This window comes from Macrobrachium rosenbergii, chromosome 14, assembly GCF_040412425.1.
Source record: "Macrobrachium rosenbergii isolate ZJJX-2024 chromosome 14, ASM4041242v1, whole genome shotgun sequence".
NCBI lineage: Eukaryota > Metazoa > Arthropoda > Malacostraca > Decapoda > Palaemonidae > Macrobrachium > Macrobrachium rosenbergii.
The window spans coordinates 11,557,803-11,578,203 of record NC_089754.1 but is presented as its reverse complement, the minus strand read 5'-3'; the positions used below and the strand labels follow the sequence as shown (position 1 = coordinate 11,578,203).

General features: G+C 37.3%; 1 protein-coding gene across 1 annotated transcript in view; it reads right to left on the bottom strand.

The window, feature by feature from the left end:
• Positions 1 to 10,306: 10,306 nt before the first annotated feature.
• Positions 10,307 to 20,401, bottom strand: part of LOC136845719 (fibrinogen C domain-containing protein 1-like) — a 13,806-nt gene continuing 3,711 nt past the window's right edge. Inside the window, exons 3-8 of the mRNA XM_067115919.1 lie at positions 17,339 to 17,498; positions 15,484 to 15,555; positions 15,086 to 15,243; positions 12,748 to 12,850; positions 12,317 to 12,363; positions 10,307 to 10,787 (exon numbers count right to left, since the gene is read on the bottom strand). Coding sequence (XP_066972020.1) covers positions 10,678 to 10,787; positions 12,317 to 12,363; positions 12,748 to 12,850; positions 15,086 to 15,243; positions 15,484 to 15,555; positions 17,339 to 17,498 — 650 coding nt within the window. The 3' untranslated portion in view covers positions 10,307 to 10,677. The remainder of the gene's footprint in view (positions 10,788 to 12,316; positions 12,364 to 12,747; positions 12,851 to 15,085; positions 15,244 to 15,483; positions 15,556 to 17,338; positions 17,499 to 20,401) is intronic.

Genomic DNA, 20,401 nt, shown 5'->3' with positions numbered 1-20,401 from the left:
ACTTTCACAAATATGTTATGCTAAATTTAATGTACGATTTTACGTAAGAGATGGAATACCACCATTAATATGAAGGTGAATGGGTTACAGTTCATAGAAAGAATAAAGTCTTAAATCACGGCTTAGTTACCGAGAGTAGAGGCCATACAGGACGGGCCTGTGGCTGCCACCACGGCGAGTTGCCAGATACGGCTTCCTAGCTAACGGATTATCATATGCTTTCGCATGCAATATTCGCACTTTCCCTGGATTTCGACACTTGATCACTGTTATCACTGTACCTCCTTGCTAGTCCTGATCAATAGAGACACGTAGTCTCAGAACAGCATGCATTAATAATACATCACTAACAGATATGAGCATGGCAACAACTCTCTTTCAATGAATGAACTTAGGTGTAGGTGTGAAGCACCTACATTCAGGAATACGCTGTGTTCACCTGAGATGCAACTTCTACAGTGCAATGGAAAAGCTGATAGCAATTTGCCTAAGATTAAGGGATAAGTTGCAAGGGTTTTCACTGTGCAGTGTCATGCAACAAAGCGTAGAATCCTGGCAAGGTTGCCACTCTTAGAGGTGTAGTCTGGGGAATGTGATTGGTATCTCTTATTCAACTTTCAGCAAAATCTAACAAGTTGGACTATACATGTAAACAGATTAGGAAAATAATTTAAAAGTAGATACAGTGCAATTTAAGAGAAATTCAAGGTTTCACTTAATAAATTATAATTAATAAGATCAGAAGTCTACACAAGAGCTGTACCACTAGCTCCGTGGCACTGTAATTACGTTGATTCACTAATCAACTAGTGCCACTAGCAAGATCAAATGTGGGCTAAACTCTCCAGTCTGAAGATAACACAAAACATACAGCAAAGATGATCACACTGAACATAAGAAACTTCTTATAGTAGATGTAAGGGTAATAATATCTTGCAGTAGACAATAATAAATAAATTATCTTCACATGTAAATATCTTGATGGGATCTTCTCAAAGTCAGAAGATGGGAATGGCACTATGGATAACAGTTGGGCACACAGCTGCACAAATTACCTATTCTGCAATACAAAATGCGCCATCACTCGATTGCAAAAATGATGACACATTTACTTTGGGAGTGCTGAAGGCTGAGCAGGAATCATTCAAAGGATAATAGATTGTAAACTGAATAAACTCTTATGTTTACTTTACACAAAAAAATAACCACTTTGCTAGGCTGCGAAGATTTCAAGGGGATAAGAAATTTAGAGCAATGTGAAATAAAGTAATAGACTGTGTATTGAACAAAATCCATTTTCAACTGTACCTTAGTCCATCGGACGAGATGTCTTGATGATAAAGCCAGACTGATTTTAAGGCAAGGGATCAGTGGTGGACAAGATCTTAGAGGGACAACAAAGATAATTGTGTGGGAGAGGGGAGGAGGGAGGTCAGAGGCCCAACCAGCAAGGATTCTACCTCTTTGGTGGCTCACATAGTTCTGGCCTGGGTGTGACCCCTGACCTCTCCTTATATCCTGCCAAAGGATATAATGAAGGGACATTAAGAGCTGGGAGAGGAGGAGCCCTAGGTTGAGTCCTATCACGAGAATTGTCTACTGTAGCAAATTGCTAATTGATAGGGGGGTATTTTCATGACTCCCAGTTGTGTGATCTTAAATGCATTTCTAATATCTTACTTTACTTCTTATACTGTTGATTGAATCAAGGAGCTTGCATTGTGCATGCATGTTACAATATATATATATATATATATATATATATATATATATATATATATATATATATATATATATGTGTGTGTGTGTGTGTGTGTGTGTGTGTGTGTATTAACTTCAAGGAATTATGTCACCTTATATTAAACGGCAAAAAAGGAATCATAATATGGACTTGAATGCATCCTTTAATCTAGTCACATTTGCATGTCGTAAGGACCCTTTTATCAAATTTACTCTTTTTGGTCAAAATCGAATTGACAACTTCATTTTAGTCTGCAGCAGTTCAAGCGCGAAAATGATTCTCCCGCGTAAAACATATTGCTAATTAAGTTCATTTATTACATATAGCCATAATTCACATCTACCAAATTCAAACACGCGTTTGTTTGCTTAATATTAAATTATATCAAAATAAATATTTTTCATCGACCTTCCAAAATAGCATCGGCCGTCGAATGGGCATTAACAATTATGATGCATGGTTGATCATGTACCATTTACTGCATATAAATTAATTCGTTTTAATGACAAAGGCATTATTTTGTATCACTCTACAGTATAAAACGGTTTAATTTTGGGGAAATTTGGTCCTATACTAGATATCCAACGTTTTGCCATCGTGGTAAGTAACAATTCGAAGTTTAATTATGTTTTTCTTTTTGGTTAATTGAGATCTTCTGTGTGATTTTTCTGGACAAAGGAGAGGCTATTTACGAGGTATGGTTTTGCACGTATTTTAATATCTGTATGTTTTAGAGAGAGAGAGAGAGAGAGAGAGAGAGAGAGAGACCTTTCAGACATCTTTCTTTATTGAATTGAAGTTACGCATGAAAAGGAATGCCCATTTGTCTGCAGGTGTGTTTGTGTTGGATAAAAAGTAGCCTTTTTTTTATCTTGCAGATTCGTTTCGATAAAAACTAGCGCCTGTTCACATTGCATGAAATAAGGTTTTCTGCCGACCAAAAAATCAATGGATTTTTTTTTTCGGGAAAAAACAAAATATAAATGGAAATATGGATCTTAATTTTCAAGGACTTTATCGCTGATTACATCGATCTTTTGGCAATTCACGTCAATCTTAACACACAGACATTGCATGAAGTAAGAATATTGTTATCGTACAAGGTGAGGCAAGGTTTTAGGACAGAGGAACACCAGAAGGCTACACCACAGCACGTAACAATCGGAATTTTTGAGAGATATATATCTTTGCTAAAAATGGACAGATATTTCAATAAGTCCACAAGTCTGCTTCCCTCATGCAAAACAATGTAATGTAGTTGTTTCTCGCTTCATCTCGGCGGATCGCCTTGTGCAGCATTTTCTTATTTCTTGAAAATATATGCTTAAGAACTTGTCATTGTTGATATATTGAAATGACGGTCTGGCCTATATTACCCTGCTTCAAGAGTACACTTTCTCACGACCACATACACGTATTAAGCAAACTTCCTGTATACCAGTGGTGTAAGTTAACTTTACATGTGTTTTTTATTCGTAATAACTTGATACTATGGGATACGCTGCGTTAACGAGCTCTGCCTGAGTATGATGGCAATTTCCTCTAAACTCATAAGCCCATGCCTTCACAGATGCCATTTTATCATTTAGTAACACTAGAATCTTTGCTGAAACATTCATGGCCTGTTATGACCATTGTTTACGATTGCGCAAATGTGGAATGTAGGCGACACAGAATAGTAAAGATACATCATGACAGTTAGGAGTTATAAAGAATACTGAAGGGTTAGAATTCCGGCGTTATGCTCTTTTGATTACGAAACCTAGTTTATAGACAAAGAAAGATTTAGAGAGGATTATTAAAGCAATTTACGTTCACATCTCAATCGGTCAAATGTATTGCAAAAATTAAAAACAATGACGCATTTAATTCGTAAGTTCGATGTGCATACTCAGAATTGGATATAAACAAAACCTGGGTTTTATTTTACTGGTATCCCACTCCTTCCTTAAGTCCATTGTCACTGGCATCTGAAGGAAAATATCTACTAAAGGTAGGAAAACTTGACATACCTTTGCATTAGAAGATTAAACACATCTGTTTTGCAAAATGTTTCACAAACATTCATGAACACTACAAGACATCACTTATAATTGTCATAATTTTCAGATGCCAAATATAAAAATAGTGTTCATCACTGCTTCTGTATTACGGATCCTCTTTGACTTTATTGCTGTTTAACTGTTTCTCGGAAGCCATTGTTAACAAAGAGCACTTTCAATCTGCAAGTGATTCATAAAACCAAAAGATTTGATATTTGTTTAATTGTTTTCCATGTAAATGGATTTAAAAGAGGGATTAAGAAATTTTAAACTCATATTAATAATATATCGAATGCACAGCCAGCAGAATTCTCTCTCTCTCTCTCTCTCTCTCTCTCTCTCTCTCTCTCTCTCTCTCTCTCTCACCCTGACCGGTTTTGTCTCTTCGGAAATCTTCAAGAAGTTTGGCACACAGTAAGAGGGATTCCTTGCCTCTAAGCTAGGGTGAAACAGTACAAAAGAACCAAGTAGTAGCTGAATGTGTCAACTCCAAAAAAAAAACAGGGAGGGGTAATCCTTCGTGGGCCAGCCAGCTTGGGCCAGAATATTAAAACACACACACACAAACACTTACACCTGGAATATTAAAACACACACACACACACAAACAAACACATTGGAACCATTTCGTGTTGGTGTCATTTTGACCAGCCATACCACTCCGAGAATTCAGAGCTTTATACGTTCCAATTTATATTTATCCTACTATTGAATTTCCTTTGATGAGATCCATTTCATCTGCATTTCATAGTGGTGACAGAGAACACAAAATTTTAAGGAAACTTCGTAGGTGTAACTTCGATCATTGTGTAACATGGAGTCACGAATCCCATCAGTTGGTAAATGTAAGCTGTCATGGATCAAGTGCATTTTTAATGCGATATGTGTTGACATTTGTATTCAAGATCACATCAAGTAAACAACAATAACCAACGAGAAGTGATATTCTTGCAAGAGTAACGAACATTTTTGCCATCTTTTACTAGAACACAAGCAAATCATTCAATATTAATACGGTAATTAAAACAGCGGAGAGAGAGAGAGGGAGAGCTGCATTTTTTCAAGGTACTTGTTTGAGTAACTTAGATTTTATTGTATATTTATATTTATATTTATATATATATATATATATATATATATATATATATATATATATATATATATATATGTGTGTGTGTGTGATTGTGTGTATGTATATATATATATTTATTTATTTATTAAGTCTTTGAAGAACCATGTGCTGGCCTGTCAGAAACACATCCGCTGGAGGTGCAATTGTGTCGACGTTGGAGGTTTACACGGTTAGATACAGCGAGGTATCTGACGCATGCATTTGTGCTTTCCTGGCCATGATCAGGATTTGAGTGCGTGGAGACAGCGTGATCTTCGAACACTGAACCGGGGTCGTCACATTTCCGGGAAGAAGTAATTAAGTGAGTACATATGTGTGTTGCACTCTCTAATGGTATATTATCAGAGGAACAGACACTCATGGGGGAACTTCAGTTTGTGACTGGGTCTGATTTGTTTGTGGTGCAGTGTTTAAGAACCACCACCGTGAAAATACCTTGTCTGCGGCCATAATTTTCCAGACATTATGTGGAAATACCCATTTGTGCTGCAGTGAAATTCCTCTGTCTCTCCATTATGCATTTTCCCATCCTGTTTTCCATTTTACATTTTTCTGTTTTGAGTATTGATGTCATGTAACACCATTTCAGGTTTTAATAAATGATATGTTTCTTTTAACAGGAATTCTGGGTTCGTCCTGTGAGGGCGAATATTTTGGATACGGTGTTTATTCTTTTACATACTATATGACATTTATTGTGGTCTAGAATAGTTATGACCTTTTTACTTTGTTTGGTGACCAGGGTGTTAGTCACTAGTATTGATTGGTCTAGAATCATTAATCTGAATATTTGTGAATCAGAATTTTCTCTAGTGATGATTTCCATTTATAGGGGGTGGATTTCACTCCATTTCATGATCGTAGTTTTTGCTGAATTACTTTCGTTAAATTTGCAAATAAAGTCTGGTTTTGTACCTCAGTGTTTAATTCCTGTAGGCCTTTGTTTGAGGGTAGATTCAGTGAGAGGAATGGACGAGGGAGAAGGAATTTGCTGACCCAGGATGGGCCACCGCTACCAGAGAATCTTAGGAAAGTAAGATGATTGATGCTGTTCTTAAAATAGGTACAGCAATAGAATATAGCCCTATTTGACTTGGGGATAGGGTCATATATATCGATAAGGTCACTATGTGATATTTAGGAAGAAAAACATAGTTGTGAAAATAAGAAAAAATACTACATTAGTGTGGTAATTAGTAATTTTACCATTTACCTTTATGGGTTAGTTATCAGTTGTTCATAACCTTGTATTCTAAACGAAGTTTTGTTATATCACTAGTACAGCTCTGCAGGGTTAAAAGATAATTAACCTGTATGGATGTCAAGTATCTGTGCATCACTGTATCCGTTAGAATTATGATTGATGCCCAAAATCCATGCGAATACATATGAAAAATTTACCTTTGGATTTAGTCTTGGCTATTTGCTATCGAAAGTAATTATAAAATGGATAACACCAGACAGTTAAAAAAACATAATTTCATTTCCTGCATTTGATGAATTTTCTTATTATTATTATTATTATTATTATTATTATTATTATTATTATTATTATTATTATTATTATTATTATTATTATTATTATTATTATAGATAGGTAGTGACCCTCTTTTATACACGTGGTGTGGTGTTGAAGGCGATAGCTGCATCAGCGGCATTCAGTTTGTATAGTTTTCTCTATTTTCCAATAATTTATTTTTCTAGGTTACTGCATTCTGCCAGTAATACGCCGATATTAGTCATACTTGGAGAGGAATGCAGGTTGCAAAATTGGATAGTTCATTTCCGATGAACACAGTATATCAGTAACAGAATACTCAGGAGAAAGTCTTCTTCAGTGTTAATCGAGGCCACGTTTCACTCAGGTTCCACTGAGCATGATCATGCCAAAACATGGGAGTAGACTGAATTTCGCTGTAAGTCTTGCCCTTTATATATATGAGAAGGTGGGGGCGGGGGTCAAATTCAGCAGCTGAATTTGATTTGAATACAGCAGGAGAAACCCTTATTAAATACCACCCAAGAGGTATTCCTCCTGCCTGCCAGCATTAGGCTGCCTATTGCTTCTGTAGCTGACAGACAGGCGCCAGACACCGCAATAAACGACAATCCTGAACGGGAAACTCACAATGATGTCGGAGATTCTGTGAGCCGCCTGGCGCCCAATCAGAATATTCGCCCTGAAATACCAGAGAATGACTTCACACACCAGCCCTGCCGCTCAGCAAGGCTGCAGCAGAGAGACCATCAGCAATAAATTTCAGCTGCCCGCTGATTGGCTGAGAAGAAACATTCGCGCTGCTTTTTGGCTGGCAAGATTTTCTCGCAAGCCAAAAATTTATCGCTGATGGTCGCTCTGCTGCAGCCTTGCTGAGCGGCAGGGCTGGTGTGTGACGTCATTCTCTGGTATTTCAGGGCGAATATTCTGATTGGGTGCCGGGCGGCTCGCAGAATCTCAGATATCATCGTGAGTTTCACGTTCAGGATTGTTGTTTCTTGCGGTGGCTGGCGCCTGTCCGTCAGCTACAGAAGCAATAGGCCGCTTAATGTTGGCAGGCAGGAGGAATACCTCTTGGGTGGTATTTAATAAGGGCTTCTCCTGCTGTATTAACAGCGCCTCCAGCAGCCATAGGCTCCTTGGGTCGGGGGCTTTTCTGATTACTTCTGTATTCCCCACTATTTCATTCCTTGTAATGCCAGTATTGTGGGCATCTCTCATATGGTTTTATACGGCGCCTTCTTGGGCATGACAGGAGATTCTCTTCGCCAGTATCATGGTGCTCATACCCAAGGTCTATAGAGATATTCTCTCTATAGACCTTGGTCATATCGATATAAGCGCCGGGATATCCACGGACGGGACATTTGAATCGGTATATCACATTCGTTTGTTTAAGAGGATCTCTCGTTAGTAGGGGTCGGTTGTTTTTCATAATTAGGTTTCTCGTGCGGCTGCTTTGATAAGTAAATGACGCGGTCAAGCCGCGTGTCGATGACGTTAGTGAAGATGTTGTCTGCAATGATCTTGATGGCACGTTCGTCTTCCAGGTATTTCGAGTGCATCCTCGCCTTTTAAAAAAGTCGAACACTTCTCTGTGGGTCGGGCTGCGGCTGTTCGCGGTTGCTGTACCACCAATCCATTGCATGACGTATTTCTTTGTTGACTTTTTTTATTAGAATACCCATTATTTATGAGTACTTGGGAGATGCTGTCTAATTCTTGGTGTGTGCCCTGCCAAGAAGAACAGTGTGTTAAAGCCCTTCTTAACAAGGCTTTGATGGTGGTATTCTTGTATCTTGAATGGCACTCACTTTCTGAAGGCAGAGGCCGAGATTCGCCTTCTTCGTGTAAACGGAGGCCTTCAAGCCGTCGTCGGTTTGGCAGACAAGGACGACAAGGAATGGGGTCTGGCCATTGTTACAGGACTCATCCGTGTAGTTCAAAGAGCTGTATTCTATAAATGTGCGGCGGAGCTTTTCTATTTCATTCTCGTCCTCAGTCTTTACAAAAATGTCATTAATATAACGGGCGTAGATGCGCGATTTTTGGATGTGTGAAAAAACCCGCTCCTCTACTGCATCCATATAGAAGGTGGCGAAAAGCACACCTAAAAGCGAACCCATCGCGACGCCGTCTTTTTTGCCTATACATGTGGCCCTTATAAGTGGAAAAAGGGGCCTTGTTTGTGCATATTTCAAGGAGGGCCTGTAATGACCCTTCGGGGATATTTAACTGGGGAGTGGAGGGATCCCTGTAGACGCAGTCGATAATTATATCGATGGTTTCGTCTACGGGAACGTTGGTAAACAAGGATTCGACGCCCAGAGAGGCGATAGTTCCAGCGGTGCCCTTGATCTTTTACGGAACGTTGGTTAAACACAGGGCGGAAGGATTTCACTGGGTCGTTTAGCCAAAATATAGGTAGGCGCAGGGGTTTCCAGTAAGGGGTTCCCGGGTTTATGGGTCTTGGTTCCCTTGATCTAAACTATGGTATCCGGTGGTGGGCGGAAGGCGTGGCATTAGCCGCTGCATTGATGACTTCTGTATTCTATTTGCCTCTTTCTTGATGTCATGTACGGGTTTCTTATTAAGGCGCTCGAACTTCGTCTGATCACACAGGATCTCGTCGAGCTTTTTGATGGTATTCGAATGTATTAATCAGGACGAAGGCTGCTGTTTTATCTGCCCGGCGCAGTGATGTCTCCCTTTTGCTTAAGTTCTTTATTATTATTATTATTAATTTGGCAGCAGACCCTCTTTTAAACAGGGAATTTATTGCTGATGATTTAGAAGACTTTTTCTATTTTCCCTTATTGCGGACTTCTCTTCAGTGGAGGTGCGTTAACAGCTCGCCGGTCATTTCATGGGAAAAGTCAAAATCTGGATTCTACTTCTTTATATATTCTATACAGTTGGTTCTATACAATTGGCGACGCGTTTCGACGACTCTTCTGTGGTAGAGGCTGGAGATTGCATGGCAGGTCCTTTTGAATTTATACACCGGGGTTCATGGATGGCGAATTTGATTGGTTGCAGTCAGCGAACTTCAAGCCAAATTTCTGCGGCGAAGCTCGATCCTCAGATCTTCGCAACCTGGGAATGTCATTCATTCCAGCGTTTTGGCCTGCCGTTGCGTGATGTCATGCCGGCTGACATCATCGGTAGTTTGGCTGCTGTTGGGCTGCGGATGAATGATGTCATTATCTACTCTTTCTGTCGTTATTAAGGGCGCCTCGCTCATCAGGGCATCTCCATTCTCAGGGTTGTCGTTTTCAGGTATTCGTTGATTTGGCGGGTGTTCTGCATTAGTCTTCTTAAATTCTCGTCTGCGTCGTATTCATTGTTGGTTTTTGCAATGATGGTAGCAGGCGCAGATGTATTAATTTTGTATAATACTGTCGCGGGAGATGGAAATATTGTGAGCAGCACGGGCGTGGTTCATGATATCCTGCCCGGCGCAGTGATGTCATTCAATATCCTCGGACAGGACATACAAATTTAGACCACGTTCTTCTGCTTGAGGGTTCTCTTAAGTTTTATTGCTGTATAGAATATATAAAGAAGCAGAATCCAGATTTTATTTCCCCATGAAATTATTCCATTCCGCAATTAGAAAAAAGTCTTTACAAATAAATATTAGCAGCAATCTTATTATTATTATTATTATTATTGTTGTTGTTGTTGTTTTTGTTGTTGTTGGAGGCAATGAGGATGATATAACAAAAAGTGTGTCACATTTTCAGACTTTCATAAGGCTCGATTAAGAGATCAGTCCTTGGGTGCAAGCTAAGTTGCAGAACTTCGGCAGATGGGTCCCACCTACAGCCTCGTCATTTTATACTCGTCATTTTATATTCCAAAATAGTATCAAAAGATATTAAAACATATTCTCCAAAAAAAAAAAAAAGTTTTATTGCTGTTCATCACGATTTACATCAAACATAAAATGGGTTTCTCCTGTTTATAAAGTCCCTTTTCTATAAGTACATCCGTAAGGGGTATGAAAATACATTCCTTGTATGATTACCTAAAAACTTAATAAAAATTCAGTAAGTGTTGGTAAACGACTGCGATGTTTGTAGCTTCAATAGCCTTTACCAGAATTGTAGCTGGATCAGTCTCTGTGATCCTTCATTTTTATATATAGCATAATATATAACCACTAAAAATTGTAGGGACCCTTGAAGGAGTTTCTCATTCTGCTTGGTCATTCCCGCAGTTCGCGAGCCCGTTAATTCCACGGGCTAACTCTCTTCACCACTTACAGTACTTCATCCATTAGAGTGATTCGTTCATAGTTGTGTCTCCTTATCTTCACGGTGAGTGATGCTTTATCATTGTTGAAAGTCTTCTTTATACAAGGGGATAAGCCTAAGACGGAAAAGAGAGACGGGGGAGTGGGGGGGAAGGAGAAAAAACGAAATTAGTTGGCATTGCATTTTTAAATCAAATTTCCTAATGTGTTTAAAAGATTTTACTTAACCAATATTTTGCAGTGGATTTTAAATTAAATATGTATCGTAAGATAAACTAACTTTGCAGAAATATTTGCCAAACCTATCAGAACAAAGGATTAATTTTTGTTCATACACAACAGTTTTTTAACGTTACTGAAAAATATGCATTGCCTACGTGCAAATATATCTCAGTGAATATTTCAATCGCTAACATAATTGACTTGAAAATTCCTTAATGACAAAACGAGTTGCTATATAACCAAGTAATAATAAAGACAATTCATTGATATACAACTTCACGATTACCCTTCTATCTTTCGTATTTATCTTCTTGAGTCAACGCGTGTTACGTTAGTTAGAGTAGAGAATGAGCCGAGATAATAACTGAAACATCTAAATCAGTGACTTGTATAAAGGGTAAAATCACCAATAAACCTTTGACAGAACGAAGTTTGATTGTTTATGGAAATCAGTAAGGAATATAATTATGTCAGGACTGTTGAGCTCACTCCTCTTTTAAGATGTGTATTGTGGATACGGAATGAGAATAAGATAACGAAGGTTACCTTTTTTAGATGAGGCTTGTTGAGGTACGTAGAAGAGGTAAAAGTGCTTGTTTGGCTGAGGGGATAAATTAAATGGTTTTGAAATTGTTCGGTCCTGTGGAGGAAATAGAATACCCCAACACTTCGATGGAAGATTTGTATGTTTCCGAGGTGTTAGGCGGAAGGAAGTGAAGGAGATATAGAATGAAAAACCACAATATCTATCTCTATATCTATTTATCTATATATTTACACACATATATGTACTGTATATATATATATATATATATATATAATATATATATATATATATATATATATATATATATATATATATATATATATATATATGTGTGTGTGTGTGTATTTATATTTCTGAAAGGTGGTTTTTTGTAGGGTGGTCAAAGCATTCTTTATAAGGCTTCAGCAGTTAAAATGTAAATATGACAGTCCTGTTAGGATAAATCCCTTACACACATACACAAACACACTAGTATATATGTTTATATATATGACACACACACACACACACACACACATATATATATATATATATATATATATATATATATATATATATATATATATATATATATATATATATATATATATATATATATATATATATATATATATATACATATAGTGCGTGTGTGTGTTTGTGTGTGTGTGTGTGTGTGTGTGTGTGTGTGTGTGTGTGTGTAAATATATGTGTTCATGTGAACTTGCCAGCCTCAGCATTATGTAAATTTTGTCTAACATTCTAGTGTGTGACTGGCTGACACTGTGCTACAGATTGCAAAGAAGCCCAGTGAAGTTGATGGCCCCATGTAAAGAATTGAGTGGCACCGCCACTGTGCATGAAGGACTTTAATTCATATATTTAGAAGAAACCTACCTTGCGAAGTCTGACGGCTAGCTGAGAGTCTGGCTGATTCTAGGAAACTGAAAGAGATTGCATATTCATTATCATTTATTTTCGTGGATATTATCAGCGCAATAATAATGATAATAATTATCAGTTAAGTATAAGTTTAATAATGATGCTAATAATGACATTTTACGTGGCTAAGCTTACATTATGGCGAGAAATGAATTTCTATCACCAGATTTAAATGGAACAAAGCTGAGGGATGGAACATCTGGAGGTTTTTTACAAGACATGAAATGAGTGAAGTAAGTCAGCGCATTTCATATTTGCGTAGCCCTTTTATCTACAAAGTATTGTCCAAAAATAAGCAGTGTTTTCTAAGGAGAGAGAACTATTGACATCAACATTAGTAAACATCTTTTATCAAAATTGCATTCACTTTTTTTCCGATGACTGACCTGGAGTAAGTGGCCCACTTGCACAGTGTTTTCTTTCCATCATCATCAGTTTCAGCCCTCACCGTTAAATTATATTTAGTTAAGTAGTGAAGGACATCTGTACCTGCAATATACACATATTAACGCCTTCTCAACGCAAATTTCCTAACGGGTCCATCTCAAGAAGAGAGTGGATAATGATCACTGCCACATTCACACTTGACCTGCTGAATTGTAAACGACACATCAGTGCAGAAATCTTCCACAGCTTTGAACTCTTCGAAGTCGTACACAGAGTTCACCACCAGCAGCGTGTCGAACCCCTTACATAAAGTGTGTCTCGCTCCTCTATCTTGCATTCACTCTTGCGCTTCCTGAATGTTGATGTCCTTTCGTTTCAGTACCTCTTTCGTCCATTGATCACTCTCTTTCTACATTCAGTTTTCCTGCTGCCTTCCAATACATCCGAGTTGCATACTCTTTTCGTCAGCTTTGATTCTTCTTATAAGACCTAAGCATCGGAAAACATTCTTATTCATGCTTTCACTTACTCAAACTCCCATACTACTAGTTAATTTTCTACCTCAAATACTACATAAAAATGATTTGAATGGAAGATTTGAGGCAGCAGAACTGCGTGATGCTGAGAGTTCGCAAATATGCCTGGAAGACTGACGACCTTAATGGGTAGAGATCTCAGCGAATCAAGTAGCTGTTGCGTGAGATCCTGCAAAAAATAATTTTATCTGAAGTGAATTGAGGCAGCTCTGTCGAAGGGAAGCACCTAAGAATTATAATATATATTATATCTAATATGGCTGCCGGAAGGAAATAATAAAAATTTTAATGTGATAAGTATAATTCATTTTCTATGGAGGATTCCGTACACAAAGTTGGTAGAGTATTGTATATTAGACTCTATTTGGAAATGCGTGAGATAGACAATAATAAATCATAACCAGTATCGCCTAGAATTAAAAATTTGGAACATAACATTCATCAACATAAAGATATCTATCTATAATAATAAAATCCGAATGGATCTTGTTTGTCCTATCTTGGGTGATAGTAGGGGAGATATGACACAGCCATCCACCCCCTGCAAACCGGTTTACCCTCCCCGGGTGGGGGCGGGGTAGGTAGGAGAACGGGAGGGTAGGGGAGACATCCACCCTCCTCCTGCCAACCTGTTTGTCAGCCCAGGGTGGGGGGGAGTTGGGGAATCGAGAGTAGGGGAGAGCAACGCCGGGTTATAGTGCGCGTAGCGCGCGCTAACAAGCTCCATATTTCAGCATTTCCTTCCAGCAGCCATATTAGATATATATTTTAATACTTAGGTCTTTACAGAGATGCCTAAATTCACTTCAGTTAAAATGCTTATTTGCAGAATCTCACGCAACAATTAATTGATTTGCTGAGATCTCTATCCGAAAAGGTGGTCGTTCTTTCAGGCATATTTACGAACTCTCACCTTGCTTCGGGAAACAAACGCTGCGCTTAATAAATAAAAATCTGAAAGAAACAAGTATGAAGCAACGTACTGTATCATTTAAATAAAGCACAATATAAGTTCAAAATTACTTGAAAAGTTCCATCCGTTTAGAGGCGACCGGTCAGTTCATCTAATTTTATATACAGTATGTTATGGCTAGCCGATGTACATATATAGTATCATGTGAGTTTATGTCCGCTAAAACCATGACAAGTCCGTATCTCTGAATACTCACACATTTAGTTAGGTTAGATATGACCGTCTGTAGATTAAATTTACAGTAGATACACACATACATGCATACATACATACAAATACATATATATATATATATATATATATATATATATATATATATATATATATATATATATATATAAATATATATATATATAAAATGTATATATGTGTGTGTATCTATATGTATTCTACAGAAGATTATAATTTACCTAACTAAATGTGTGAGTATTTAGAGATACGGACTTGTCATGGTTCCAGCGGACATAAATTTTCATGATACTGTATATGTAAATCGGCTTGCCATAACTCTAAATCGGTGGAAATATTCAAGCAATCTTGAACTCGCATTGAATTTTTACATATAACTGGTACATTACGCTGCTTTTTACATATAACTGGTACATTATGCTTTTTTGTTTCAGATTTTTGTAGTTAAGCGCAGGATTTGTTTCCGTAAGCAGTGTGTGGAAAAAAAAATAAAAAAAAAAATATGTATATATATATATATATATATATATATATATATATATATATATATATATATATATATATATATATTATAACTATCAGGGTCATTAAGCTGTCTTAGCTTATATATGGATGTATGCAAAAGCCTAACACAATTACTTAGCCAATAAACGGAGTCTCCATCCCTTCCACCATTCTTTGACGCAGTTAGCAATGTGATGAAATTCGACAGAATGGATGCATTATGATGTTTCAAGAGAACGGTCCATCCGCCATGATCGGTGTCCATGTCACAAAGAACTGTGTTTTCTTTTTCTCTGAAATTAAATGGATTTTATGAACGCGGATTATGCACTTATATATACGAAGACAAAATGTAAACGTTAATCAGTGAACAATATTTACGCAGAAAATAGTCAATGTGAGATCACTCGGAGCATAACCAAAGAGGAAGAGGAATGAACATTCAGAGAAGGGGAGCCGAGGCTTCCACAGAAATCTTTGAACTGCCATAAGGCATGTTCCAGTCAGTTTCTTCTAATCGAGGCTGTCATTACTCGGTAGAGAAAATGCTGTATCCTCCGGTCGTTGTGCGTCCCAGAATTCTCAGGTCTGAGCAGTCCATCGGTCTGGAAAAGGAAGCAATGCCTTTATTTTATGTGTAAAAGCAGGTGATAAAAGAATAACTATCTAGCATTGACATATTTAAAGGCCTTCAAGGTCCTTCAAGAACGGCAGAGGCAAGACCTTGCACTGGCGTACACACATATGTAGTTGTAATGACCAGAATACCCTCTTAACCTTTCGATTTCTTCACAATTTTTAGATATTTTCGTCACTTTAGAACCTAGTAGACAAACGAAGAACTACTGTATTTGCATCTTCAGCGGTCAAACGTATCCAAAAAGTGTGAAGAAATCGAGGAGTCAAGACATTACAGTTACATACATATGTGGTCAAAAAGTAACCAAAACTTTACACACACACACACACACACACACACACACACACACACACACACACACACACACACACACATATATATATATATATATATATATATATATATATATATATATATATATATATATATATATATATATATGTGTGTGTGTGTGTGTGTGTGTGTGTGTGTGTGTGTGTGTGTGTGTGTTGTAGATAGAGAGTAAAATATATTCGAAATTGAAATCTATCTCACCCTGGGGTTACTGAACTAGGGATCACCAAATAAAGAAGTCAAAGCGAAACCAACTGAGCTACCAAGACTATGAGTTAGGAAAGCAAATATAACCGTAAAAAAAAAGACGTTATCTTTATTCTTTTTCGTCATATGTTTAAAACATTAACTGAGACTGTTCTCGTTTTTCTCTGGTAATTCTGAACGAATAAATTCAGCCAAAGCGGTCAGATAACCATTTTTTCCCTAAAGTTAATATGCTAAATAGAACACGGACACTCCTGAATAGCTCATCTGGCAAAATACGATCAGACGGCTATGACTTACCGGAAGCGGTAAAATTAAGAAATGTGGCTTGGATTGATCTATTTAAAAAAACGTTAGTTGTGATATATATATATATATATATATATATATATATATATATATATATATATATATATATATATATATATATATATATATAGTGAAATATTAAACATTTCAGAAAACAAAGCCTCTACTGAGCCCATTAGTCATTTTTCTGTTTTCGAAAATACCCAGGCACTGAAACAGCTAAACAAGATTCTACTTTGACGGTAATTAGCTCCAACACACTCTTGATTTGCATCATACTTTCCCTTATCGAATAATGTTGCCTGAGTAGAAGTAATGAAACAAGCGAATATCTATAATTAAAAAGTGTCATATATTATTTTCGAGATCCTATACAAACTCCGCAGTTCACATTGCTGTCTCTTGGACGGTATTTTTCTGCCACTGTACAGAACTCTCTTCGCCCAAAGGATGTCTTACATCCGCTAAGTCACCGGATGTGTTTAGATTACATGACATCAACGATATAGGCACCGCATACTCACCAAAGATAATATTTTGTAAAATTTTTCTCTTTGTTTCTAACTGACTAAGCCCAATAAACGAATGTCGTTAATGATGCAATGCGAACAGTCATTAATTACGACTTTGACATTTCGTTTCTTTTACCATCTGTTCATCTCACTAGTGAAACATCGATGATCTTTGATGCGAAGTAGGTTTGCTTCGAAGCCTAATTGTTTTCTTTAAAAATTCCTTTCCCTTACTAGAATTAATATTGGTAAACAATACCGAACATAGTAGAGATATGGAATACCTCTCGAGGCATGGATTACCTTATTTCTGGTTATATCATATATTATATTTTTATTACATTTATATTTCAATATTCTGTTCTCACTCAGCCGATAATGACTTACTTGTAACCCGTTGATGTAAAATTCCCTCCAATTTCCTTCCGGTGTGTGCTGATGTTATTAATCAAATTCTGAAGTCCTTCTTTCATCAAAGCAAGGTCTGCTTTTTTCTCATTCAGGCGTTCCTTTAAAACGGAATGATTTTTCTCGCATTCGGTTGAATCTGCATTACAAATATGCCGTAGCAAATAAGGAATTCGACAGAAGAAAAACATATAACATCTAAATCGAATAGTATAATAACAATTAACATATCCTTTAGAATTTACAGCTTATAAATAAATTAAATGAAACTTTTTAATATTCACTTTTCAACCACACCCTGTAAATAATAATTTCCACAGTTATATTGCAAACATATATGCAGTATTAATGTGCGTTTGTAATGCGTAAGTAAACAAGGTGATAATTTTCAATGTATCTTTCAAGCCAGTGATAAAAGAAGAATAAAAAGAGGCAAGACATAGAGTACACAAGCGTAAGAACGACTGTGTTCGATGAAGTAGAGAAGGATATTGAAATACATAGAAAATATAAAAATAATTTAAACATGCTTCTGTTAAAATGCACTGAAAAGTAAAATAATTTTTTTGAGTCACACCAGGATTTTCTTACAATTAATCATGACTGCAAAAATAAAAGCGTGGGCCCAAAACATGGGAGGAAATACTACAAGAAATGAAAAAATAGTTTTTTTTCTTGTAGCATTTCCTTCCATGTTTGGGGCCCACGATTTTATTTTTGTAGACATTATTAATTGTAAGAAAATCCTGGGGTGACTCAAAAAATCAAGTTTACTTTTTAGTGCATTTTAATAAAAGCATGTCTAATTTATTTCTTTTTTTTGTACACTTTTTTTTGTTTTGACAGAAATTGTAACTGATTCATGATTGTAGTGATATCCTTTAACGGCGAAGGGTGAGAGAAGGGGATGGGGAGAAGGAAGGTGAGGGGAAGGGAAATGGGAGGGAGGGGAAGGGAAGGGGATGGAAGAGGAGAGAGGGAAGATGGAAGGTGAGGGGGGGAGGGGAGGAGAAAGGAGGGAAGGGGATGAAAATGGGAAGGGAAGGAAGGGGACAGTGGGAGAGGGATGGAAGAGGGAAGGGAAGGGGAGGACACAGCTAAATTAAAACTTCATCGTGTGTTCCGGAAGGGGAGGGGAAGGGGAGGATGGAAGAGGGAAGGGAAGGAAGGGGGAAGGAAAGGGGAGGACACAGCTAAATTAACTCTTGATCACGTGCTCCGGAAGGCGGAGGGGAAGGGGATGGAAGAAGGAGGGGAAGGGGAGGTGGAGAACACAGCTATATTAACACTTGGTCATGTGCTTCGAAAGGGGGAGGGGAGGAGGGATGGAAGAGGGAAGGGGAGGGGGAAGACAGCTAAATTAACACTCGATCGTATGCATCGAAAGATGGAGGGGGAGGGGAAGGGGAGGAGGAGGACAGAGCTAAGTTAACACTTGATCGTGTGCTTTTGAAGGGGGAGGGGGATGGGTGGAGGAAGGGGATGGGAGAGAAGAAAAGTTAAATATACCTTAGTTTTATCAGACCAGGGAAGGGGAGGGGGATGGGAGAGAAGAAGGAAGGGGAGGGGGAGGACACCTAAAGTAACACTTGATCATGTGCTTGGGGATGGTAGAGGGAAGGTGGAGGGGTTATATAGAAGATAGATTCTTCCAAGTGAAAGAAGTTGTGAAAAATCCGAAGAGTTTCATACAAATCCACAGATACTGGGAGAAGTCATTGTAGGATCACTAGAGATCACTGCTGACCTACTGATCATGTAAGATTGTATTGTCACCGGGGTTGAGTAATCACGCAAAATTTCAAGTCCATCGGACGAAGAGAACAGGTCGAAAATTGAGTTACAAGATTTGATGACAGGCAGACAGGCAGACGCAGAGTCAAGTTAAATAAAAGCATGTAATAATAATAATAATAATAATAATAATAATAATAATAATAATAATAATAAAAACGGACTCATTTGGAAAATAAAAATGGCAACATCGTTAACAGTACCTACTGCGGATATGTGTAACTGAATAAAGTACCGATAAGCTGAAGTGAAAAGTATGTCATCCATGAACGGCAATTAATTGCCTATAAAAATATTAATAGGGTAGATAATTTGATTGATTTCATCAAAATGAAGTTGATATAACATGATACGTAGGGATAGACGAGAGAATCCGTACTTTATTTCTAGTATGAAAAAAATGAAAAATCTGAAGGAATGGTTGTGTGAGGCATCAGTATACGTCAAGTTTTGGAACACCGAATATAAGTACTGTGATACATAAATTTATTAATCCAAAACTCCTCTTAGGATCTGAGCTAGCACAAAAATGACCCTTTAGTTGGAACGACGAAAAATGTAGAATATAAGACGTAAAATATTTGTACGATTAATTCATGACCATAGACCTTTGCATCAGTGGAAGGTTATTAGTAAACGGAAAATAAAGAGTAATTTATAGAGCATAACTCTAAGTAGCACTACCAAACAACGAAAGGGAAGATTTAACATTTCCTCAACAACAGCTGTATAGGTGTATGAAGAAATCGGCGCAACATGGCCTTGTCACGGTGCCAAAAACCTAGTAGATTTCACGAGACCTGAAACGTTCAAACAGATAGGGTGGAATCATCTTAGTACGTCATGACAGAAGAACACAGATTCCAAGATTTTCACCAATAGATAGCTTTTCTACTGCACTGTGTTCTCTTCTCTATTTAGATAAGACTGGAGAATAGTAGTTTCTAGTTAAACGATATGAAATAAATAATTGTAGGTTTAAGGTTGAAAGATTCGCTTGCGAAAGTTAGCGATTAAATGTCTTCCTATAAAATACTTTTTGGAGAAGGAGAAAAAGATAAATAAAAAAAAGTCACCAGGGAAATGCCGGGGCCAGAAAGTAATTAGGTCAGATTAGAGAAAACTCGATTAAGCAAAAATCAAAATTCGCAAAATATTTTCGAAGTGGATTTGAAACAGAAGAATTTGGAGACGGTAATATACTAAGAAGTAAATGAATTCATCTATAAAATTACACAGGGAAATATG